Consider the following 19,887-nt stretch of genomic DNA (forward strand, 5'->3'; position numbering starts at 1 on the left):
CTCGAAACGTAATCTGGACTTTCTCCCTTTTCAGATCTTAGATCAGCATTAATGTTATATGTCTAAGTGACATTTTCCAACTTGACAGGAAAATTGAAAAATCAGGAAAAAGGCCTCTTGTTAAGAAAAAAATTGGACATAACGGAATATTTCTAAATGATACCTTTTCCAGGTAACAGTTGAAGTGAATGCAATGTTTTTATGAGGTGGTTGTTGTTTTAAGTTTAATAATATTGAAACTGATGAGATCTTCAAACTTGCATTTGTCAGTTGATTGAATTATCCTGACTGACATTTGTCAGATAATTGTAAACAGTTCTACAGTCTGTAGACTCAATATGATATTTTTTAACAGGGCTCTACGTTGCAAGTGAAACAGTTGCATTTGCGAGTGATTTTTCAAAGTGACAACTAGAAATAATGAAACGCTTATCTTTTGGCGATTGTATTTCTTTCCCTGACAATCTGTCAAAGTTCACTATTGAGTGAAAAATATCTTTTCAACTTTTTTTTTTTAAATAAAATAAAGTTAAATTATTTAAACAAAAGTTTAATAGAACAATATATTCCTTTTTTTTTTTTAACGAAGGCTGTTTAAAAAAACATCTGAAAAAATTAGAATGTTTACACTTTCAAGTATCAACATAAAATTTGTTGTATACTTTTTTTTTTTTTTTTTTTTTACACAGTGATCACCACTTATCAAGGCCCGGAAGCCACTCTCTGTGTGTGGAGATTTGATGAAGTGTTTACTTAAGAGGGCGGTTCATTAGGAATTTGTTAACGTTGGACTTGAAGACATCCAAGTGGTAGTCCAGTGGGAAGCAGGCAGACAGAACAGAGTTCCACAGGCGTGCAGTTCTAAGAAAGAAGCTTTGTTCATGGAATCCGCATTTTGATTTAGGCACAGATATAGAGTGGGGGAAATTTTTCACAGTGGATTCAGCTAGACGGGTGTTTTTCGTGAAAGATTGGCGAGAGGGGACCAGAGATTGGAGTTCAGACGAGCACCTGCCATGAAAATAACGATAAAACAAGGATAGGCTCGCAACGTCTCTTCTGTGGGAGAGAGGTTGCAGGGTAGAGAAAAGGGCATCCCCCACTAAGCCACGAAGTCTATTTTGTACTCTGTCAAGGCAGGATAGGCTGTTTTTAGCAGCTCCTGCCCAGATATGGCAGCAGTATTCCATCCTTGGACATACTTGGCTTTTATATAGATAGAGAATTGCATCAGTAGTGAGATATCTTCTGGAGCGGTAGAAGGATCCCACCATCTTTCTAGCGACCTTGGCAACAGACTTGATGTACGTGTTCCATTTCAGATCAGGAGTAAAGGTCAAACCCAGAAGCTTGTCAAAACACGGGGTCTCACCCAGACGAGAGCCATCCATCACAATTGATGCCAGATAGGGATCAGAGCGTTGATGATGTAAGGATAGGAGTTTTAGAATGACACTTATAAAAAAATACAGAAAAATATTCATGATGTACATACTCATCACCGAACGAAGATGTCATATTCTAAAAATCATGTGGGTCTGGCTAGTAACTTTTCTATTTGGCTAGTAAACAAAAATCTTCAGTCGTCAAATGTCCATTAAAGATAAATTTGTCCATTGAACCCTGTTTAAGATCTTGTTTGGAATTGTTGTTTCATGAATGAAGTTTACTAATACTGAAACTTATGAGATCTTGAATATTTCAAATTTGCATTTAAATTTTGTCAGTAATTTTACTGGATATTTCTAAATGACACCTTTCAAAGTTTGACAGGTAAAAATTGAAATAAATGTGATGTTTTTTTATGAGGTAGTTGTTTCAAATTTATTAGCTAATATCGAAAAATTAAAATTAATGAGATCTTCAAACTTGCATTTGTCATTTGACTGAATTATTCCGAGCGATATTTGCCAGGTAACAATACCACTGAATGCAATTGTTTTTGACATTTCTGAAAAGGTTAATTAAATTTCGTCTGCATTTTCTTTTAGAATTAAAAAATAAAACGAAATTTCACCAGGAATAGTTTGATTCATAACAGAGTGAAAAACATTGCACGAGTTTTGCACATAACTGGATATTTCTAAATGACACCTTCCAAAGTTTGACAGGTGAAGTGAATGTAACCTTTTTTATGAGGTTGTTGTTTCAAATTTATTAACTAATATTGAACCTAATGAGATCTTCAAACTTGCATTTGTCAGTTGACAGAATTTTTCAGAGCGATATTTTTTAGATAACAGTACCACTGAATATAATTCTTAACATTTCTGAATTTCCACCCATAAATTTTGTCTTTATTGCCTTAGAAAATTAGAAACTAAAACAAAGCTTCAACTGGAATCGTTTGATTCATAATATTACAGTGATATAATATTACACATTAGTTTGGGTAGTAACATTTCTATTTGGCTAGTAAACGAAAATATTTAGTTGTCAAAGGTCAACTAAAGATAAATTTGTCTATAGAGCCCTGAACGGCCCCCAAAAATGTGCATGAGCCCGCTCCCCTGCCTGCCAATACAGGAAAATAAAAGATGTTTATGAATAAATCCTTCTAGACTGAGGTCTATGTTTTTATGATGTGCTTGGTAAGTTAAGAAATGAGGGCACTGCTAATAAAAGCTTTTCCTAAGAGATGAGTTGCAGGTGAAAGATAAAATCACGTGATTACAAAACAAAATATTTACAACGATTGTGAAATAATTGTTCTGATGATGTCTGGGTTGGTTGGTTGGTTGGTTGTTTTTGTTTTACGGCATATCAACCTTTTTCAGGTTATTTAATACCGAATCTAGTTATTTTGAGGAACGATTTTTAATGGAGTATATTCTTTTTTAAGTCAGATTCTATTTAACCCATAGTTAGGACCCGAACAGGTACTACCACTCCGGGTCAGAGTGGACCTGGAAGCAATGGCAATTAAAGGGTGGCTCCAAGGCCCGCAAGGTGGGGCCTCACCATCGGATATAGTTTTAGGTCATATCCAGGACCGATAATGTCTGGGAGAGTGAAAGTAGAGAATAATTAGTGAGTAAGGTGTCCTGCTACCACCTGTAAGTATGTCATATTTAGGAGATTGACTAAACACAGAAAATCTTAGCAATTTATGAATATTAATTAAACTGAATGATAATTAACGGAAAAGATACATCAGGTAGAAGCAGATAGCCTGGTCATTTTGGATTAATGTTTCTTTTCCTTTAAAGAGTATGAGAGAGAGATAATATCCGTAAACTGTTTTATATCTATCTTGATTTACCTTAATGAATTTATTGCATGTAAATTTTCTTTTCAAAATCAACATGTCTAATTAGATATTTTGGCAGTATAATTAGATTATTTATGAGGACAGCTCAACAAGAACTTGTTTATATTGGACTTGAAGATAATATTGTAGTCAGCAGTAAGGCAGACCAGCAGAACAGAGTTCCACAGGTAAGCTGTTCTAGGGAAGAAGCTCTGTTCATGGAATCCGTGTTTAAGTTTAAACAACGATAGAGTGGAGGAATATTGATAATGATTTTGACGAGATGAGTGTTTTTTTTTGTGGCGAGTGGGGACCATAGATCAGAGCTCAGCCAAACATTTGCCATAGGCTTGCAACATTTCTTCTGTGGGAAAAAGGCTGGAGAGAAGAGAAAAGGGTATCGCCTACTAAACTACGAAGTCTGTTTTGAACTCTGAAGGCAGGAGAGGGTGCTTCAAGCAGCTCCTGCCTAGATGTGGCAACAGTATTCAATCCTAGGGCATAGACAGGCACAATACAAGCTATAAGGCAAACAGGGAACACCGCAGAACATGGACGACGTTGGCACCCCTCAGAACCCTATGGACATATTGAGTGGTGTGCACCAACGACCAACTGACCTCTCAACTGACCCAAGGCACGTTCAATAAATATCCAAAGGCCAGCACCTCCCACCACTCCTCCCAATACATATACTATACCTTAATTATGCATATAAGTAGTTTTTCTGATGTTTCTCTATATTACCTGGTCGCCATTTTGAGTATTGTTTACAAATCAATCCAGCCATTTTTTTCGAAAAACAGTCAACCCAGTCTTGTAAATTTTTTTTTTATTTTGCAGTGGGAGTGGAGGGGGGGGGAGTCACACTTGGAGAGTCCCGTCTGTGCAAGAGGTTTTCTTTTAATTTTATTTTTATTTATTTTTTTTAGATGGGGCAGGTTATTTTTATTTCTCATGTTTTCAGGATGGAAGGTAATTCAAACCTCTTTATTTTTTTGCTCTCATAATTTAATTTTTTTGTGTGGGGCATAATATAATTTGGGAGGGAGCACAATTGCAAAAAAGGAAGATCTGAATTCTCCTCTCCTAATTCCCCCCCTCCCCCCCCCCGCTCACCAAAAATATTAACGAGACCGGGTAGACTTGGCCTAACTCATTGGTAAACAATATTCAAAATGGCGACCAGTGAATTTATAAGTAATACATCAGAAAATGTAGGTCTTAATAATCATAAAGGCTACCTTCTGATGTCGGCAGATGTGTATTTTAGGTTGCAAAATAGCCTCTAAGCCTTGCATGTTTAAAAGGGAAAAATGTTACTGACACCGTTTTGTTTTATTTTCTTTTATATATCAACATTTGGTTAATATTTACATTATGAGACATTTATCTCACCTGTTTTTTTGCTCCCAGACAGTGGCAAAAAATTAACATAACAATTACAACAAAGTGTACCTTTAAAATTCGACAAAAATTTTATTTTTTTCTTCACCCTGTTGTAGGAACAATTGAATACAGGTCTAACCTTCGTGGTCGTCTGATCAGCCAGTTTGAGTACCGGTCTGTGCAGGATCCATATGTAATTTTGAAAGTCTTCTAGAGTCACCATTATTTCCTCTATAATTCCTTCGTCTTCCTGTTTAAAGACGTCCAAGTATTGATCATAGAGACCTTTCTTCTCCAGGTGTTTAACTACACTTTCTAATATTCTAAGAGCGACATTGTGGTTAGAAGGCACAGACTTCACTTTGTCTTCATACCATGCCAGCTGTACATGGTATTGGCCATCTCTGTAGGATACAGTGTTCCTAAACTTCTGTACCATCTCTTCATCCACGGTGGAGAATTCCTGTGACAGGTAACCCTAGTGACTCCATGGTAAACATACTTTCCAGTCCTCTCTGGACATTTCCTTCTTCAAACCAAGCTTTTAACGGGTCTAGGTATTTATCCACTGGATTCAGCACAAAATTAATTTTGTACTTTGAAAGTGGAGGTGTTTTTTCCAATAAAGAGATGTAATTAATTTTTGCCCCTCTCTCTACTTTGTGCCTTGGTTTTAGTTGATTCTCATACATGAAGCAACGGCAGTTACCAAAGGGTACAAGTCCTTTCGGAGTGGAAAAAACAGTGAAACGGTTCTATGAATTGAATGGCGTCAATTCCCAATAGCCCCTGAATTTTAATATAATTGTCCCTGGGATCATACTTAGTTGCCAATCGATGTCGTTTCAAGTTTTTAATTATCTACGGAAGCTCCAGTAACTCATGTGAAAGATTCAATTCACAGGAAAGAACTTGAAGAGCGTGAACTTTCTCAGGGATAAGTCTTAATTCCACAGAGGCCTCCTTAAAAGGTCTTATTTCTGAGCCCAAAAAGGTTTTCACTTCCAATCTATTTTCTTTAGCTGTAGAAAGGCAATTCAGTTTTTCCAGCACAGAGGTATCCAAGTAGGTCCTTTGGCTTCCGGTGTCCAGGAGACAATTTATTTCCAACTTACTATTTCCCTTTCCTACCACTATGCTGATTACTGGCGACATGAAACCGTAGCTGTAATCATTCGTATGTAAACAGGTGTCCACGCGCACCTTGTCTCTCTTGTCTGGGCACATTGCTGTCACGTGGCCCTTAACAGTGCAGCTGCTACAGCTACTATTTTTAGCTGTTCTCAAAGGGCACATTGCTCCCTTTTGTGTCTTTTTTAGGCATCTAAAACACAGCCAAAGTTCCTTGCACCTTGTAATCCAGGCTTCATGTGAGATGTAGTAGAGACAATTTTCCGAAGGATGTTCATGCTTCTTACAAAACTCACATTTTTGTGGTTTTGATTCCACTTTGGTATTGAAAGCCTTCATGGAGGAATGGGATTCATCTTCCTTTTCTTTCCTAAGTCTTGGTGGGGGTCTCAGCTTAGCCACAGGGTGTTGTTCAGGTTTCTTAACAATCAAAAACCTCTTAATTTCTGGTGTCTTCAACAGGATTACTGACAAGGTTGGGTATGTCTTTCCAGCAATCCTGATCAGTTCATTTTTTATGTTGGGTGTTAATTTTGCAAACAATACCTGAGAAATTATTATGGCACCTGCCGACATGTCATCATATAAATCACAGCTGTATGATGCTCTAAGTTCCCATACATCCGCCCGAGTTTTTATCATGAAGTCCTTCAACCCCACCAAATCTTTAGGATTCTCCAAGTGAAAATCTAATATACCTTGGATTATTTCGCCGCGTATTTCTTCCTCATCCAAGTATTGTTCCTTCAACAATTTTAGAGCCACTGGATAACTGTCTTCGGAAACTGAAAGGTGGTCAATAAGTTGAAGCGCTCTACCCTCAAGAGAACACCTAAAAAATACAGCTTTCCTGTTGCCGATGGTACTGACATCGCACAATTCTCAAACTTGCTGAGAAAGTCCTTAAAACTTCTATTTCTTTCAAAATCCCTTTCACTGAAATGTGGCCGTTTCAGTTTGATTTTATAATGTTCTACTGAAAAGGAAGAATCTGCAGTTTGGTTGAAGGACTTGGTTGGGTCTGGGATACTAGTGGCTTCCTGACTATGAAGGTTGGTTCAACGTTGGAGGACCTATCTTCTATAGGGGCCTCTGAAGTATTTCCTTCACTGACTGCCCGTACAACACCCAGTCGGTGTCGCACCTCTCTCTTAAATTTAAAAGAAGCTTGAAATAGTTCCGCAAGCGATTCAGCTTCCTTTTCGGCAGCAAGTTGTTCCTCCATACTCCAAGGCACATCCTCTAGCTCTTCTAGCCATCCTGCTTTATCCTTTTCAAATGATAAAAACACATTCAAGAACAGAGGTTCCTCTTCCATCCCCACCACGGTTGTCCTTATTTTTCTTTGAAGAAGGTCTAGTCTTCTTTCTAGTTCCCTACCAGTAACAGGGTCGTTCATTTTTTTTTTTTTTTTTTTCTTTTTTCGATTCGTTGCAAAGTGTTGGATTTTAACCGACTAAAAGGGGGAGGCGTTTCTGCAACTCAACGGGTTAAATTAGAACTCGACATAGAAGGGAAAAAACAATGAAACCCTTACCTTACGTGGTGAACCCTTCACGCCTTTTGTCGATATTTCCTACCGACGAGTGGGGGGGGGGAAGAAAAGACGTTTAACTTGCAACGAAAAATTACCTCGTTGCTTACAAGCAAACGTATTCTTGTAAATGTAACGTACTGTTTAACAGTTGTCGTACCGGCCTGATAGCTCTCTAACAACGATAAGAACAAAATAAACTACAACAACAACAACAAGCCTACCAAGGTGACTGTTTTTATAGTCTCAATCTCTTGTTCAGCGAGACTGAAACGAGACTGGAATGTCTATTTAAGCTATAAGGAATAGACATCCTATTTTCTTCATTAACAAACACCAGGCCAGCCCGTTCACAGCCATGAGTGTCTTTCCCTTCCCACCGACCCACCCTCGGTAAGTCAATCAATTTAATTATCACACTTTTCTTGATCAACAGGAGTTGCAACGAATTGCCTCGTTTGCCTACAACGACAGATCGTCTTTGTAACAGTCACTATGAAACGGGTTGCTGGACTAAAACAAAAAGACCAACCAACCAATATCGCCGATAGGGGGTGTTTTTATACCCACTAGTCGATTCTATGCAAATGTTAAGTCCGACGTGAGTGGACAAAAAACAAACACTATTATAAAAGCAGTCGACCAAGCACTTTCAAACATCGAGTTCCAGTAAGTAAAAATTACCACAGAACAGCTTTTCGAATTGCATTGAAAAATAAAAACAAAAACCGAGGGTTTGGCGCTTTTATGCCGCCCGTTTAAACATGGCCGCTAGTGATTTACCTTGCAAAATACAGGTATCAATAACTCGAAAACTGTTTGTCTGCGCTAATTCTCCCTACCATATTCCTTTTCAGGATACCCGAAAACCTTGTGGTCGTCGATTTATCGAAAAATGTTAAGGTGTCTTCAGTTGGCGTAATGGAGCACATAGACCGTTGTGATAAAGTAAATAATAATTTACGTTTAACATTTTTCTCTTTGGACGTGCAAGAGGCTAGTTTGCAACCTAAAATACACATCTGCCACAAAGATTTGTCTGGGTTTTCTCCATTTGTCTGTTTCGTTTTTTTAATCAAGTCGAATTCTAAATAAGAACCGATTTTTTTTCCCCCGTTTTTAGAATTAACGAAACTAACGAACTAAAGTATACCTATGCTGGAAAATCTCTAACATTATGTAACAATGTTCATAAATATTCCCCTTGAACATAAATGCAATTGGAAAAAAATTACTCACGGATTTTTTGGAGGTATATCATCAATCATTTTGTCTTCTCCGATTTGATTGTTTGGCGAAATGTTATCCATACTGATTACTGAATGCGAACTGCTCCACGTGGAGGAAGCGAATTGCAGCGCATGCGTAGAAAGAGGAAGGCTACTTCCTGTTTCGAATATCCGCGTTTGTTGTTGGTGGTGGTGGCGGCGGCGGCGCTGCGACTGATTGTTTTATCATCACTAAGCCTATGACAACAGAATATTCTTATCATTGTTTTAACTCTCGAGTATATATCCGACGCAGTTAATCAACCGAGAATCGCATTACTTTATATAAAAGCATATAAGATATCAACGGATACACACCCGAGAGTCAAAACAATGAAAAGAATATGCGGTTGTCATAGCGGCCCTAATGATCACGCAACCATGGGACAAGATCGAAGTGTAGTATCTGTTCTTCAGATGCTGCACTTCAATTTCTTGTTCTCTGTCAGTGGAGGAGAAATCCTTAACGACTGAGACAATTTTTATTTTTGTTCCTTTTCCCCACGTTAAAAAACGACCCTCAGTGACTGACTAACTCTGTCCCGTTGGGAGGCATTGTAAATAGGAACCATCTAAAGTGCCTCCTTCTTGATGCAACTGTGTCCGCCATGTTAAACCAATCTCGTATTGGTGCTTGTACAGAATAGTGGATTTTGAACCAAACACATTTCAGGTGAAAACATTATTACATATCATGTCGAAATTAGTATAAATTCCAAAAATTATGAAAAGTGATCCAGTAGAAAAATAATTACAAGTAGAAATAAAGTTTATCGATTTATAAAGTTTTAGCCGTATATTTTAATGTGTGGGAGTCTGGGAGATTCATAATTCAGGGGAGGTAATTGGACAAGCAATTTGACAATCAGTCATTTTAGTTAATGCATTTGTTTTTTTTTCTCTCCTTTTAGAAAAGCCACCACATTTTATGGTGTATTATCATTATTATTATTATTATTATTTTGGGTTTGTAGTACACTGTACACATAGAATCGAAAAAATTGTCAAAAAACAAATATATAACAAATAAATGTTATCAAAGGCAAGATAAGTTACTTTTCTACCAAACTGGATACATTTTTTTTTTTGTTTTTATTCAATGTAACATGTTTATTGAGCTCGAAAAACATGCAGTGTTTACCGATGTATTGGAAAATTCAAAATGGCGCCCGACACTCTCTTTAACATGGTAAGTTTGGGAAAAGTTGTTATAAATAATAAACTAGACAAAATACTATTAAAAAAACATCGAATATATGTCAACTTATGTCACGGTAACATATAATGAGCGAATTTCTAACTATATTTTGTCTAGTTTATTATTTATAACATCTTTTCCTGAACTTACCGTGTTAAAGAGAGTGTCGGGCGCCATTTTGAATTTTCCAATACATCGGTAAACACTGTATGCTTTTCGAGCTGAATAAACATGTTACATTGAATAAAAACACGAAAAATATATCCAGTTAGGTAGAAAAGTAACTTATCTTGCCTTTGATAACATTTATTTGTTATATATTTGTTTTTTTGACAACTTTTTCGAATCTATGTGTTTTAAAATCTGCTATTATGCATAAGCACCTTCGTGTTACGTCCATTCTTGGTGACCTCCCCCCTCCCCCCAAAAAAACAACATTTACTTGGCGGTAAAGGTACAGAATAGTTAACAAAAGCCGCCCTCCCTCCGCATATTAAGGATAAGTTTCTGCTTAATAACGACGGCATTTTTACAATAGCCAACAAAATAAAATTAAAAAATACGTATACAAAAAATAGATGTTTTCAAAGATAAGTTACTCTTCTCCCTACCTGGATATATTTTTTTTTTTTGTGTTAATTAATTTAAAAATGTTTATTTACTTTGGTCCAAGTTTGTCGAGTTAGAACGAGAAAAAAAATTATTGTTTTGTTATAACCATTTTAACACTCAAAAATCGAAAATTAAACGTTCGCAGGAATGATGACATTTATTGGCTAGCTTATTCCCAGTATTTTGTTTAATTTTCGATTTTTGAGCGATTATCGAAGATTAAAATGACTATAACAAAACCGCCGCGTTTTTTCGTTTTAATTGAATAGACTTGACACTAATTTTGTTTTAAAGTAAATAAACGCTTTAAAATAAGTGAAAACACCCAAAAATATTCGAGATAGGTAGAAAAGTGGCTTATCTTGCATTTGGTAACATTTATTTGTTATATATTAATTTTTTTTTTCACCCCTTTTGTTTTGTTGCCTATTGTAAAAATGACCAATAACGTTATTATTTTAAACCCTGTTCTTATCATATGAAAAGTAGGGTTTGTATTACAGTACACATAGATTCGAAAAAGTTGTCAAAAAAAAAATATAGAACAAATAAATGTTATCAAAGGCAAGATAAGTTACTTTTCTACCTAACTGGATATATTTTTTGTGTTTTTATTCAGTGTAACATGTTTATTCAGCTCGAAAAACATGCAGTGTTTACCGATGTATTGGAAAATTCAAAATGGCAGCCGACTCTCTCTCGGAGAGGGTACGTTTGGGAAAAGGTATTATAAATAATAAACTAGACAAAATACTGTTAGAAAACAACCGAATACATGTCAACTTATGTCACGGTAACATATATTGAGCGAATTTCTAACAGTATTTTGTCTAGTTTATTATTTATAATACCTTTTCCCAAACGTACCCTCTCCGAGAGAGAGTCGGCTGCCATTTTGAATTTTCCAATACATCGGTAAACACTGCATGTTTTTCGAGCTGAATAAACATGTTACACTGAATAAAAACACAAAAAATATATCCAGTTAGGTAGAAAAGTAACTTACCTTGCCTTTGATAACATTTATTTGTTCTATATTTGTTTTTTGACAACTATTTCGAATCTATGTGTACAGTAATACAAACCCGAAAAGGGGAGTATAGTTAACTATTCTCTTTCTACACTGAGTGGTGCACAGAGATCTGATGATGTCCAAGCGATTATACGTTGTGTAAAAGAGAATGTCTTCAGCAATATCCTATATTGAAGATGTCATTATTATTTATTTTTTTTTTACATAGGAGTCACTACTTATCAAGCCCCAGAGGCCATTCGAGGATAAGGGTTATTGAGTGTACAATGGAATAATATCGTAGTAATCATTAGTAATGGAAATTTGGTAAATTGGATTACTTAAGAGGGCGGTTCATCAAGAATTTGTTTATTTTGGACTTGAAGACAACCAAGTTGTAGTCAGCTGGGAAGCAGGCAAACGGAACAGAGTTCCACAGGCGTGCAGTTCTAAGAAAGAAGCTTTGTTCATGGAATTTACATTTTGATTTAGGCACAGATAAAGAGGGGGGAAAATTATTGACAGTGGTTTCAGCTAAGCGGGTGTTTTTCGTGAAAGATTGGCGAGGAGGGACCAGGGATTGGAGCTCGGACGAGCACTTACCATGGAAATAACAATAAACCATAGACAGGCTCGCAACATCTCTTCTCTGGGAAAGAGGTTGCAGAGAAGAGAAAAGGGCACACCCCACTAAGCTACGAAGTCTATTTTGCACTCTGTCAAGGCAGGATAAGCTGCTTTTAGCAGATGTGGCAACAGTACTCCATCCTTGAACGTACTTGGCTTTTATATCAATAGAGAATTGCATCAGCAGTGAGATATCTATTGGAGCGGTAGAAGGATTCCACCATTTTTCCAGTAACCTTGGCAACAGATTTGATGTACGTGTTCCATTTCAGATCAGGAGTAAAGGTCAAGCCCAGAAACTTGTCAAAACATGAAGCCTCCCCAAAACGAAAGCCACCTATTTCAATTGATACCAGATGGGGATCAGCTTGTATTTCATCTATATATTAATAGGATAGTGTGTGTGTTATTTATTTTGTGTGTTAAGCTTACATCCGAGTGACTGTCATTTAATTGTTATGGACTTCCATTTCTTGTAATGAATAATTTTACCAAGAATTTTTCATAAGTTTTGGTTTCGGTTTCGATTATAGCTGATGGCACTCAATTCAAATCACGACTCTATAATAATATATACGAAATCTGGATAAATCATATCATATTTAAGCGTATTTTACGACCGGGCAAAACCAGGTGCCCCCCTCTCCCCCGCTAATAAAAAATAAAACACCAAAACCTATATTAAAAATCGAACTTGTGACAAAAACAAAATCATCATATTATTTTTTATTGGAATCCTTTGAGATGAGTAATTTGTGCATTTATCTATTTATTGGCAAATTGTTATCCTCATCTTCATAGTTCTTGTTTATTTTTTTGTTTTTTTTTGCATGGAGTTCACCACTTATCAAGGCCCAATGGCCACTCGGGGATAAGGATTATTGTGTGTACAGTAATCAATGGGATAGTGTAGCAATAGTATTGGAGAATTGATAAAGTGTCATTACTTAGGGGGGAAGTTCATCAGGAATTTGTTTGTGTTGGACTTGAAGACATCCAGGTTGAAGTCGGGAGGGAAACAGGCAAGCGGAACAGAGTCCCACAGGCGTGCAGTTCTAAGAAAGAAGCTTTGTTCATGGAATCTACATTTTGATTTAGGCACAGATAGGGAGTGGGGAAAATTATTGACGGTGGTTTCAGCTAGTCTGGTGTTTTTTGAAAAAGATTGGTGAGGGGGGACCAGAGAATGGAGCTCAGACGAGCACTTGCCATGGAAATAACGATAGAACAAAGATAGGCTTGCTACGTCTCTTCTGTGGGAAAGAGGTTGCAGGGAAGAGAAAAGGGCATCCCCCACCAAGCCACAAAATCTATTTTGTACTCTGGTAAGGCAGGATAGGCTGTTTTTAGCAGCTCCTGCCCAAATATGGCAGCAGTACTCCATCCTTGGACGTACTTGGCTTTTATACAGATAGAGAATTGCATCATTAGTGAGATATCTTCTGGAGTGGTAGAAGGATCCCACCATTTTCCCAGCGACCTTGGCCACTGACTTGATGTATGTGTTCCATTTAAGATCAGGAGTAAAGGTCAAACCCAGAAGCTTATCAAAACATGGGGCCTCCCCATAGACGAGAGCCATTGATTTCAATTGATGCCAGACGGGTATCAGAGCGTTTATGATGTAGAGATAAAAGCTTGGTCTTAGATGCATTAAAGGTAACCAGCCACCTCTTCCCCCACTGTACCATGCGCTCAAGATCAGAGGAGAGAGAATCAGAGAGAACATCATCATTTACGGCTTTTGATGTGCTGTTTCACCACGTTTCGGTTAACTCATCCTCTGGCCTTCTACTGGGTGGCTATTTATATTGGTACCAGCTGGCTCTCAAAGGCTCCAAGCTTAGTTGTTGTAAATGCAAACATGTTTGAGTTGGCCGAAATGTCATGAAACAACAACTATGGAGATGAGAATAACAGTCCGCAAATAAATAAATAAAAACAATTCATGTATTATTATTAATTGGACTACTGTTCTCATCTTGAGTGTGATTTTCACAACGTTTCGGTCGATATAGCCTCCGACCTTCTTCAGGTGTATTGTAGGATTGACCTGAGTCACCCCTAAAAGCCAAGAAGTAGGACGAAAATAATACCATTCCCCAAGAAAAAATAATTTCTTAGCCTCTCTTTCTCTTTCTCATAAACCGAACACAAACTAAGAACTGCTATCCAGAGTCCCTCATCCTCTCCCTCTTCCTTTTCTCCTTAACCAATCCCTAGCCAGCATGACAGGCGAGTATACAGTACACTCTTAGCCCCAAAACGAACGAGACGTATGTTGCCGGTGAACATTATTAACCCGAAGTGTACTCACTTCAAAATGTAAAAAGGCAAATAAAGTTCTTTCCTTTTAAAAGTTAACATTTATTTCAACAACAACTAATGAAGACTAGTGCCAGCCAGTATTACAGTATCTTGTTGAACTTGGAAATGTTTATGTCGAACTCGGGAATTTGGACAGAATTTGGAGCGGAACCCTTTATTTACTTCACAGGGGTAGCGTGCTCTTGTTCCACTGCACCACGAGTCCTTGTGGACAATTCTAGTACAAATTTTAGGAGCCTTAAACCTACTTTTATTTCTAGTTGTAAATATCACTATTTATTACTAATTATTACTATCTATTAAGGTATATCTATCTATACTTATTACTTGTATATATTAATGCTTTTACTTATTACTTGTATATATTATCTATTGTTTATAATTAATGGTTCCCATATTGTATTAAATTCTTTACTAGGTCTAATTAGTAGTTGGTTATTCCTCAGCATATGTGCTACTTCTTTCAATCGTCTTACTCTCAACCATTCTTCTCTGTCTATAATTTTTACTTCATCTCATAATGGTAGACGGTTTCCCTTTTCCTTCCAGATATGGTCAGCTATACCTGACTTTTCAGTCTCTCCACATACTATAGCTTTTTGGTGTTCTAACCGTATTTTTTAGTGAACAACACGTTTCACCATTGTATAGTTTTCCACATTTACATGGGATTTCATATACACAGTTCTTTGTCATGATTTTTTTCTGTAGTGGGCTTCACTCTCACAAGCTGTTTTCGGAGAGTTGAATCACTCCTGAATACTGTCCTGGTGTCATATGGATTAAATATTCGTTGAAGTTTTTCAGACAAGCCCTTCATATATGGTATACAAACTGTGGTGAGTTTCTGAGTGGTGTCCTTTTGTGTTTGGTCCAGATTTCTTGGAGCTGATGTCATGCTCTCTGGATAGTTGTTTCGGTGAGAGTTTCTCGTAAACTGTCCATCTCCTCTCGATATACACTGCTGTTACTACAGGCACAGATAAGGAGTGGGGAAAATTATTGACGGTGGTTTCAGCTAGTCGGGTGTTTTTTGAAAAAGATTGGTGAGGGGGGACCAGAGAATGGAGCTCAGACGAGCACTTGCCATGGAAATAACGATAGAACAAAGATAGGCTTGCTACGTCTCTTCTGTGGGAAAGAGGTTGCAGGGAAGAGAAAAGGGCATCCTCCACCAAGCCACAAAGTCTATTTTGTACTCTGTTAAGGCAGGATAGGCTGTTTTTAGCAGCTCCTGCCCAGATGTGGCAGCAGTACTCCATCCTTGGACGTACTTGGCTTTTATACAGATAGAGAATTGCATCATTAGTGAGATATCTTCTGGAGTGGTAGAAGGATAATTACTGTTACTACATATTGCTTTTACTCAGTGTTGTAGGCAACGGATGATTCATTTCTTTACATTATATGGATGGTGGCAGTTAAAGTTTAGGTACTATCCAGTGAAAGTTGACTTTCAGTATACAGATGACAAAAAGCCCTGACCAGTGTGGGTTATCAGCACATCTAGAAACAATAAATTGGTGTTATGTTCTTTTTCCGGAGTGCTTAATCAGTTGTAAAAGTGATATTCTCCTGAAGGTTAAAGGTTCAATCCTCAGTGTGGGCGACCAAAAAATACATTTGCGAATTACTTAGGACCTCAATCCAGTCATGGCTGACGGAAAAAGAGCACTCTACACCCGTGAAGTAAATAAAAGGTTCCGCTCGAAATTCCATCCACATTCCCGAGTTCGACAGAAACATTTCCAAGTTCGACAAGATACACCTGAAGAAGGTCGGAGGTTATATCAACCGAAACGTTGTGAAAATCACACACAAGATGAGAACAGTAGACCGATTAATAATAATACAAATAACCAATCCTTATCTCAAAAATTCAGAAACGTCAAAACAAGTCATGTTTATTATTCGCTTGTTTCTTTCATATTTGTTTAATTCTGGTGTCCTTGAAACCTAATTGATCCCATTTTTCTACCACAAATGTCTTTTTTGGTAGAACGATTTGTCTTTAACATCATACCTCAACTGATGATATCACTTCTTCATTGTAAAGCATTTTTCTTTATAGGTTTGCAAACAGTCAGTAGTCGCTGGGGGGGGGAGATTTGTAGAATGGCGTGGATAATTTGATTAAATTCAAAACCATCACGAAAAGTCACTTTAAAGATAATAATCAGAGAAAAAATTCCAACTAATGACATCTGACATTATGTTGGAATGTTCTCAATCTGCCATCTTAGATATCTGAGAACCGATAAAGGCGATGTTAGAGACATGGCAGGGATTTATCGCTGATCATCATCTTTAAAGTGGGTTTTTGTGCTTATCTTTCATATAGTTTTGCCATCATTGCAATTGACTTGTAACACAGTGCATTGTCTTGTTTTTTCTGTTTTATTTGCAGCCGTTTGTTGGCAATTTCATCCTTCAAACACACTAATAATAATTTGGAGGCCAAAACTTTGCCTACTGATGTTTGCATCTTTGGTCACTTTGGACGACTTTCATTGGCTACTTATCCATTCAGCTGACTGCTGATTTGACTCCGTAGTTAAGTGGTCGATACATGTTCCATTCATTGTCACATATTGATGCAAAAACTCCAAATCACATAATGGATTCTGATAGTAATTGGGAAGAAGGATTCTAGATATAATGTAGATTTAAAAATCTCTCAAATCCGAGACCAATGCTAAATTTATAACACCAGATGATGACCGATGTTCCACTTTTCCAACCCATCTCATCAGTAATCCCCATTCTCAACATGCCCCCACCATCTTATGACCGCAATACCTGTGTTTTGGAGTCACTTTAGGGAAAGTTCTATGTAGTTGTGAGTTGGCCCTTGTATTTGTGGAGATAATTACTTTGGTGGTCATGATACTCTCATGCTGCGTCATGGAATCACTCATTGGTTTGTGCCTGATCGGGTCTTGGTTATCCATCTCCATATCTGTGTTGGATGTGTCGTCTGCCATCACTATGTCATCATCCATCTTTTTCACATCCATCATTTTACTTATCTCATGCAGGGATAGGCTGTCCTCTATTCTTGGCCTTTGGGGAGTTGGTTGCATGGGCGAATAATCTGGGGTATCCACAATAGTTTCTATTTTCCAGAGGAAATGATGATTACATAGTGTGTTCCTCCCGCTTCTATCCAACCTTATTTCCTTTTATTCATGGTCTTGACAACTCTCCCCATTTTTGTCCATTGATGCAGATATGGTCCTTTTGATTCTGCATCTGAACGGATTCGCCATCCTGAAGCTGTTGGAGTTTGTTTAGTACATGCCTTTTTCCTATGGCCTTTTCTCTTAATTCTTTAGTTTCTGTCCACTGATTGTGAATCCGGTGTTTCTCGCAAAGTATAGGGAAGTGTCCCTTATTGTTTGATCATATAACATTTTGGCTTGGGATAAGGATAGAGTACTGCTGCCACATCTGGGCAGGAGCTGCTAAAAACAGCCTATCCTGCCTTGACAGAGTACAAAATAGACTTCATGGTTTAGTGGGGGGATGCCCTTTTCTCTTCCCTGCAACCTCTCTCCCACAGAAGAGGCGTTGCAAGCCTGTTTTTGTTTTATCGTTATTTCCATGGCAGGTACTCGTCTGGGTTCCAATCTCTCCTCCCCCCTCACTAATCTTTCACGAGAAACACCCGTCTGGCTGAAACTACTGTCAATAATTTTCCCCACTCTTTATCTGTGCCTAAATCCAAACGTAGATTCCATGAGCAAAGCTTCTTTCTTAGAACTGCACGCCAGTGGAACTCTCTGCCGCTTGCCTGTTTCCCACCTGACTACAATTTGGATGACTTCAAGTCCAACATAAGCAAACTCCTGACAAACCTCCCCCTTAAGTAAAACACTCTATCAAATCTCCAACACTAATGATTACTACAATACTATCTCATTGATTACTGTACACGCAATAACCCTTATCCCTGAGTGGCCTTCGGGCCTTGATAAGTGGTGACCCCCATGTAAAAAAAAAAAAATCTGAGTTTCTGGTGGAATGTGTTCCTATCCCTCATGCTGCCCGATCCTGGTGTAGGTGGCTGTAGCCATCAAAGCAGTCCATGAACATTCTTTTCGCTGTTTTTATGGCCATTACTTTGGGGATAATGTGCAGATAATGTGCAGATGATAAATGTCTCTTTACGCTCCAGTCTCCCAGAAACGATTCATACTCCAGTAAGTCAAATGATGGCCCTCCATCCGATTATATCTCCTCCGGAGCATCATATGTGCCCAATCAACACCTGATGGTAGCAGGACAGTCTCCATCTAGCTGGTGTATCGGTTTGTATATACCATGTAACTCTTCCCATGCATATCCAGTAAGTCTGTGACAGTGTTTTGGAATGGGAATTCTGGGTTTGAGGGTGGCATTAGTGGTTCTTTTGGTTGGGACGGGGTGATCAAATACCATTTTCGACATTGTGCCCATAATCATTGTCTAATGTTAGCCCACATCCCATTAACTCCTTGATGGCAGAGTGCAGTGCCTCTAGTACTTCAACTCTAAGGTGCTTTAGTATCAGAATTTTGTCTCCTTTTATGGGTATTCCTTCCAGACAATATAGTTGGTCTGCCATCGGCCAAAATTGCTGAACTCTCAGTTGCAGTTCGTGTTGTGATCTCAGGAACTTGTCTCGTATATATGTCGCTAACATTCAGCATTTCTCATCAGTGGCCGCAGCTGCCACGATTCTATCCTAGGTTATAGCTTGAAATTTGGGGTCATGCACAAATGGGGTAGTGGTTGATGCTTGCATGGTTCCCTCACTCTGCTAAGTAGTATCGGTGGTCTTTAATCTATGTCTTGACAGTGCTAGGTATCAGGAGGTGCAGTCTGGTATGGCATTAAGTTTTCCAGGAATGTGCTTAATCTGGAACCTGTACATTAACGACCGTTCTTTGAAATAAAACAAGTGAGAATTCTTTATGTTTTCCAGGACTGATCTGAAAATATTTTTAACAGTGGCTTGTGGTCCACTGCAACCAATAAATCTAGGCCTCTCAAAACGAACATCCTACAAGACTCCAATTCATAATATAATGCTAGAGCTTCCCCCTCTACGAGGGAGTAGCAGGATTTGGGACCTAGTTCAAATCATTTTCCAGTCGTCCTTACCACAATTAGATCCTAATTTTGTTGGGCGCTGGCAGTGTTTCTGAAATAGGAAATGCCAACACGCAGAAAGGGTTGTAATCAACTGAATTCCTTCTAGTACACTGACAAAAAAAAGCTTAAACAAATATATAAATAAAAATAAAAAGGTTATGTAAATGTTTTTAAAAAGACACGTAATCACATAAGTAGGATTTTTTCCTTCTTTTGACACGATAACAAGTAACGTTCTTATTTTTTATTATTTATCTATTTATCTATTTTCAAAAGAGTGCCACGTGCAAGTGGAGAACGAAAAAAAAACAGAGTTATGCAAAATTTGTGTTGAGAATTGTCTAAAGTTCCAACTGTTTTTTTTTTTTTTGCTTTCACTTTACGTGAATTTATGAGGTGAAT

General features: G+C 37.8%; 1 protein-coding gene across 1 annotated transcript in view; it reads right to left on the reverse strand.

The window, feature by feature from the left end:
• Positions 1-8,726, reverse strand: part of LOC145285932 (box C/D snoRNA protein 1-like) — a 77,357-nt gene extending 68,631 nt beyond the window's left edge. The window contains exon 1 of the mRNA XM_080134434.1: positions 8,544-8,726. Within this exon, the coding sequence (XP_079990560.1) occupies positions 8,544-8,614 (71 nt within the window). The 5' untranslated portion in view covers positions 8,615-8,726. The remainder of the gene's footprint in view (positions 1-8,543) is intronic.
• Positions 8,727-19,887: the final 11,161 nt, after the last annotated feature.

Source organism: Euprymna scolopes, chromosome 10 (assembly GCF_053919585.1).
Source record: "Euprymna scolopes isolate OS-2025 chromosome 10, ASM5391958v1, whole genome shotgun sequence".
NCBI classification, from domain to species: domain Eukaryota; kingdom Metazoa; phylum Mollusca; class Cephalopoda; order Sepiida; family Sepiolidae; genus Euprymna; species Euprymna scolopes.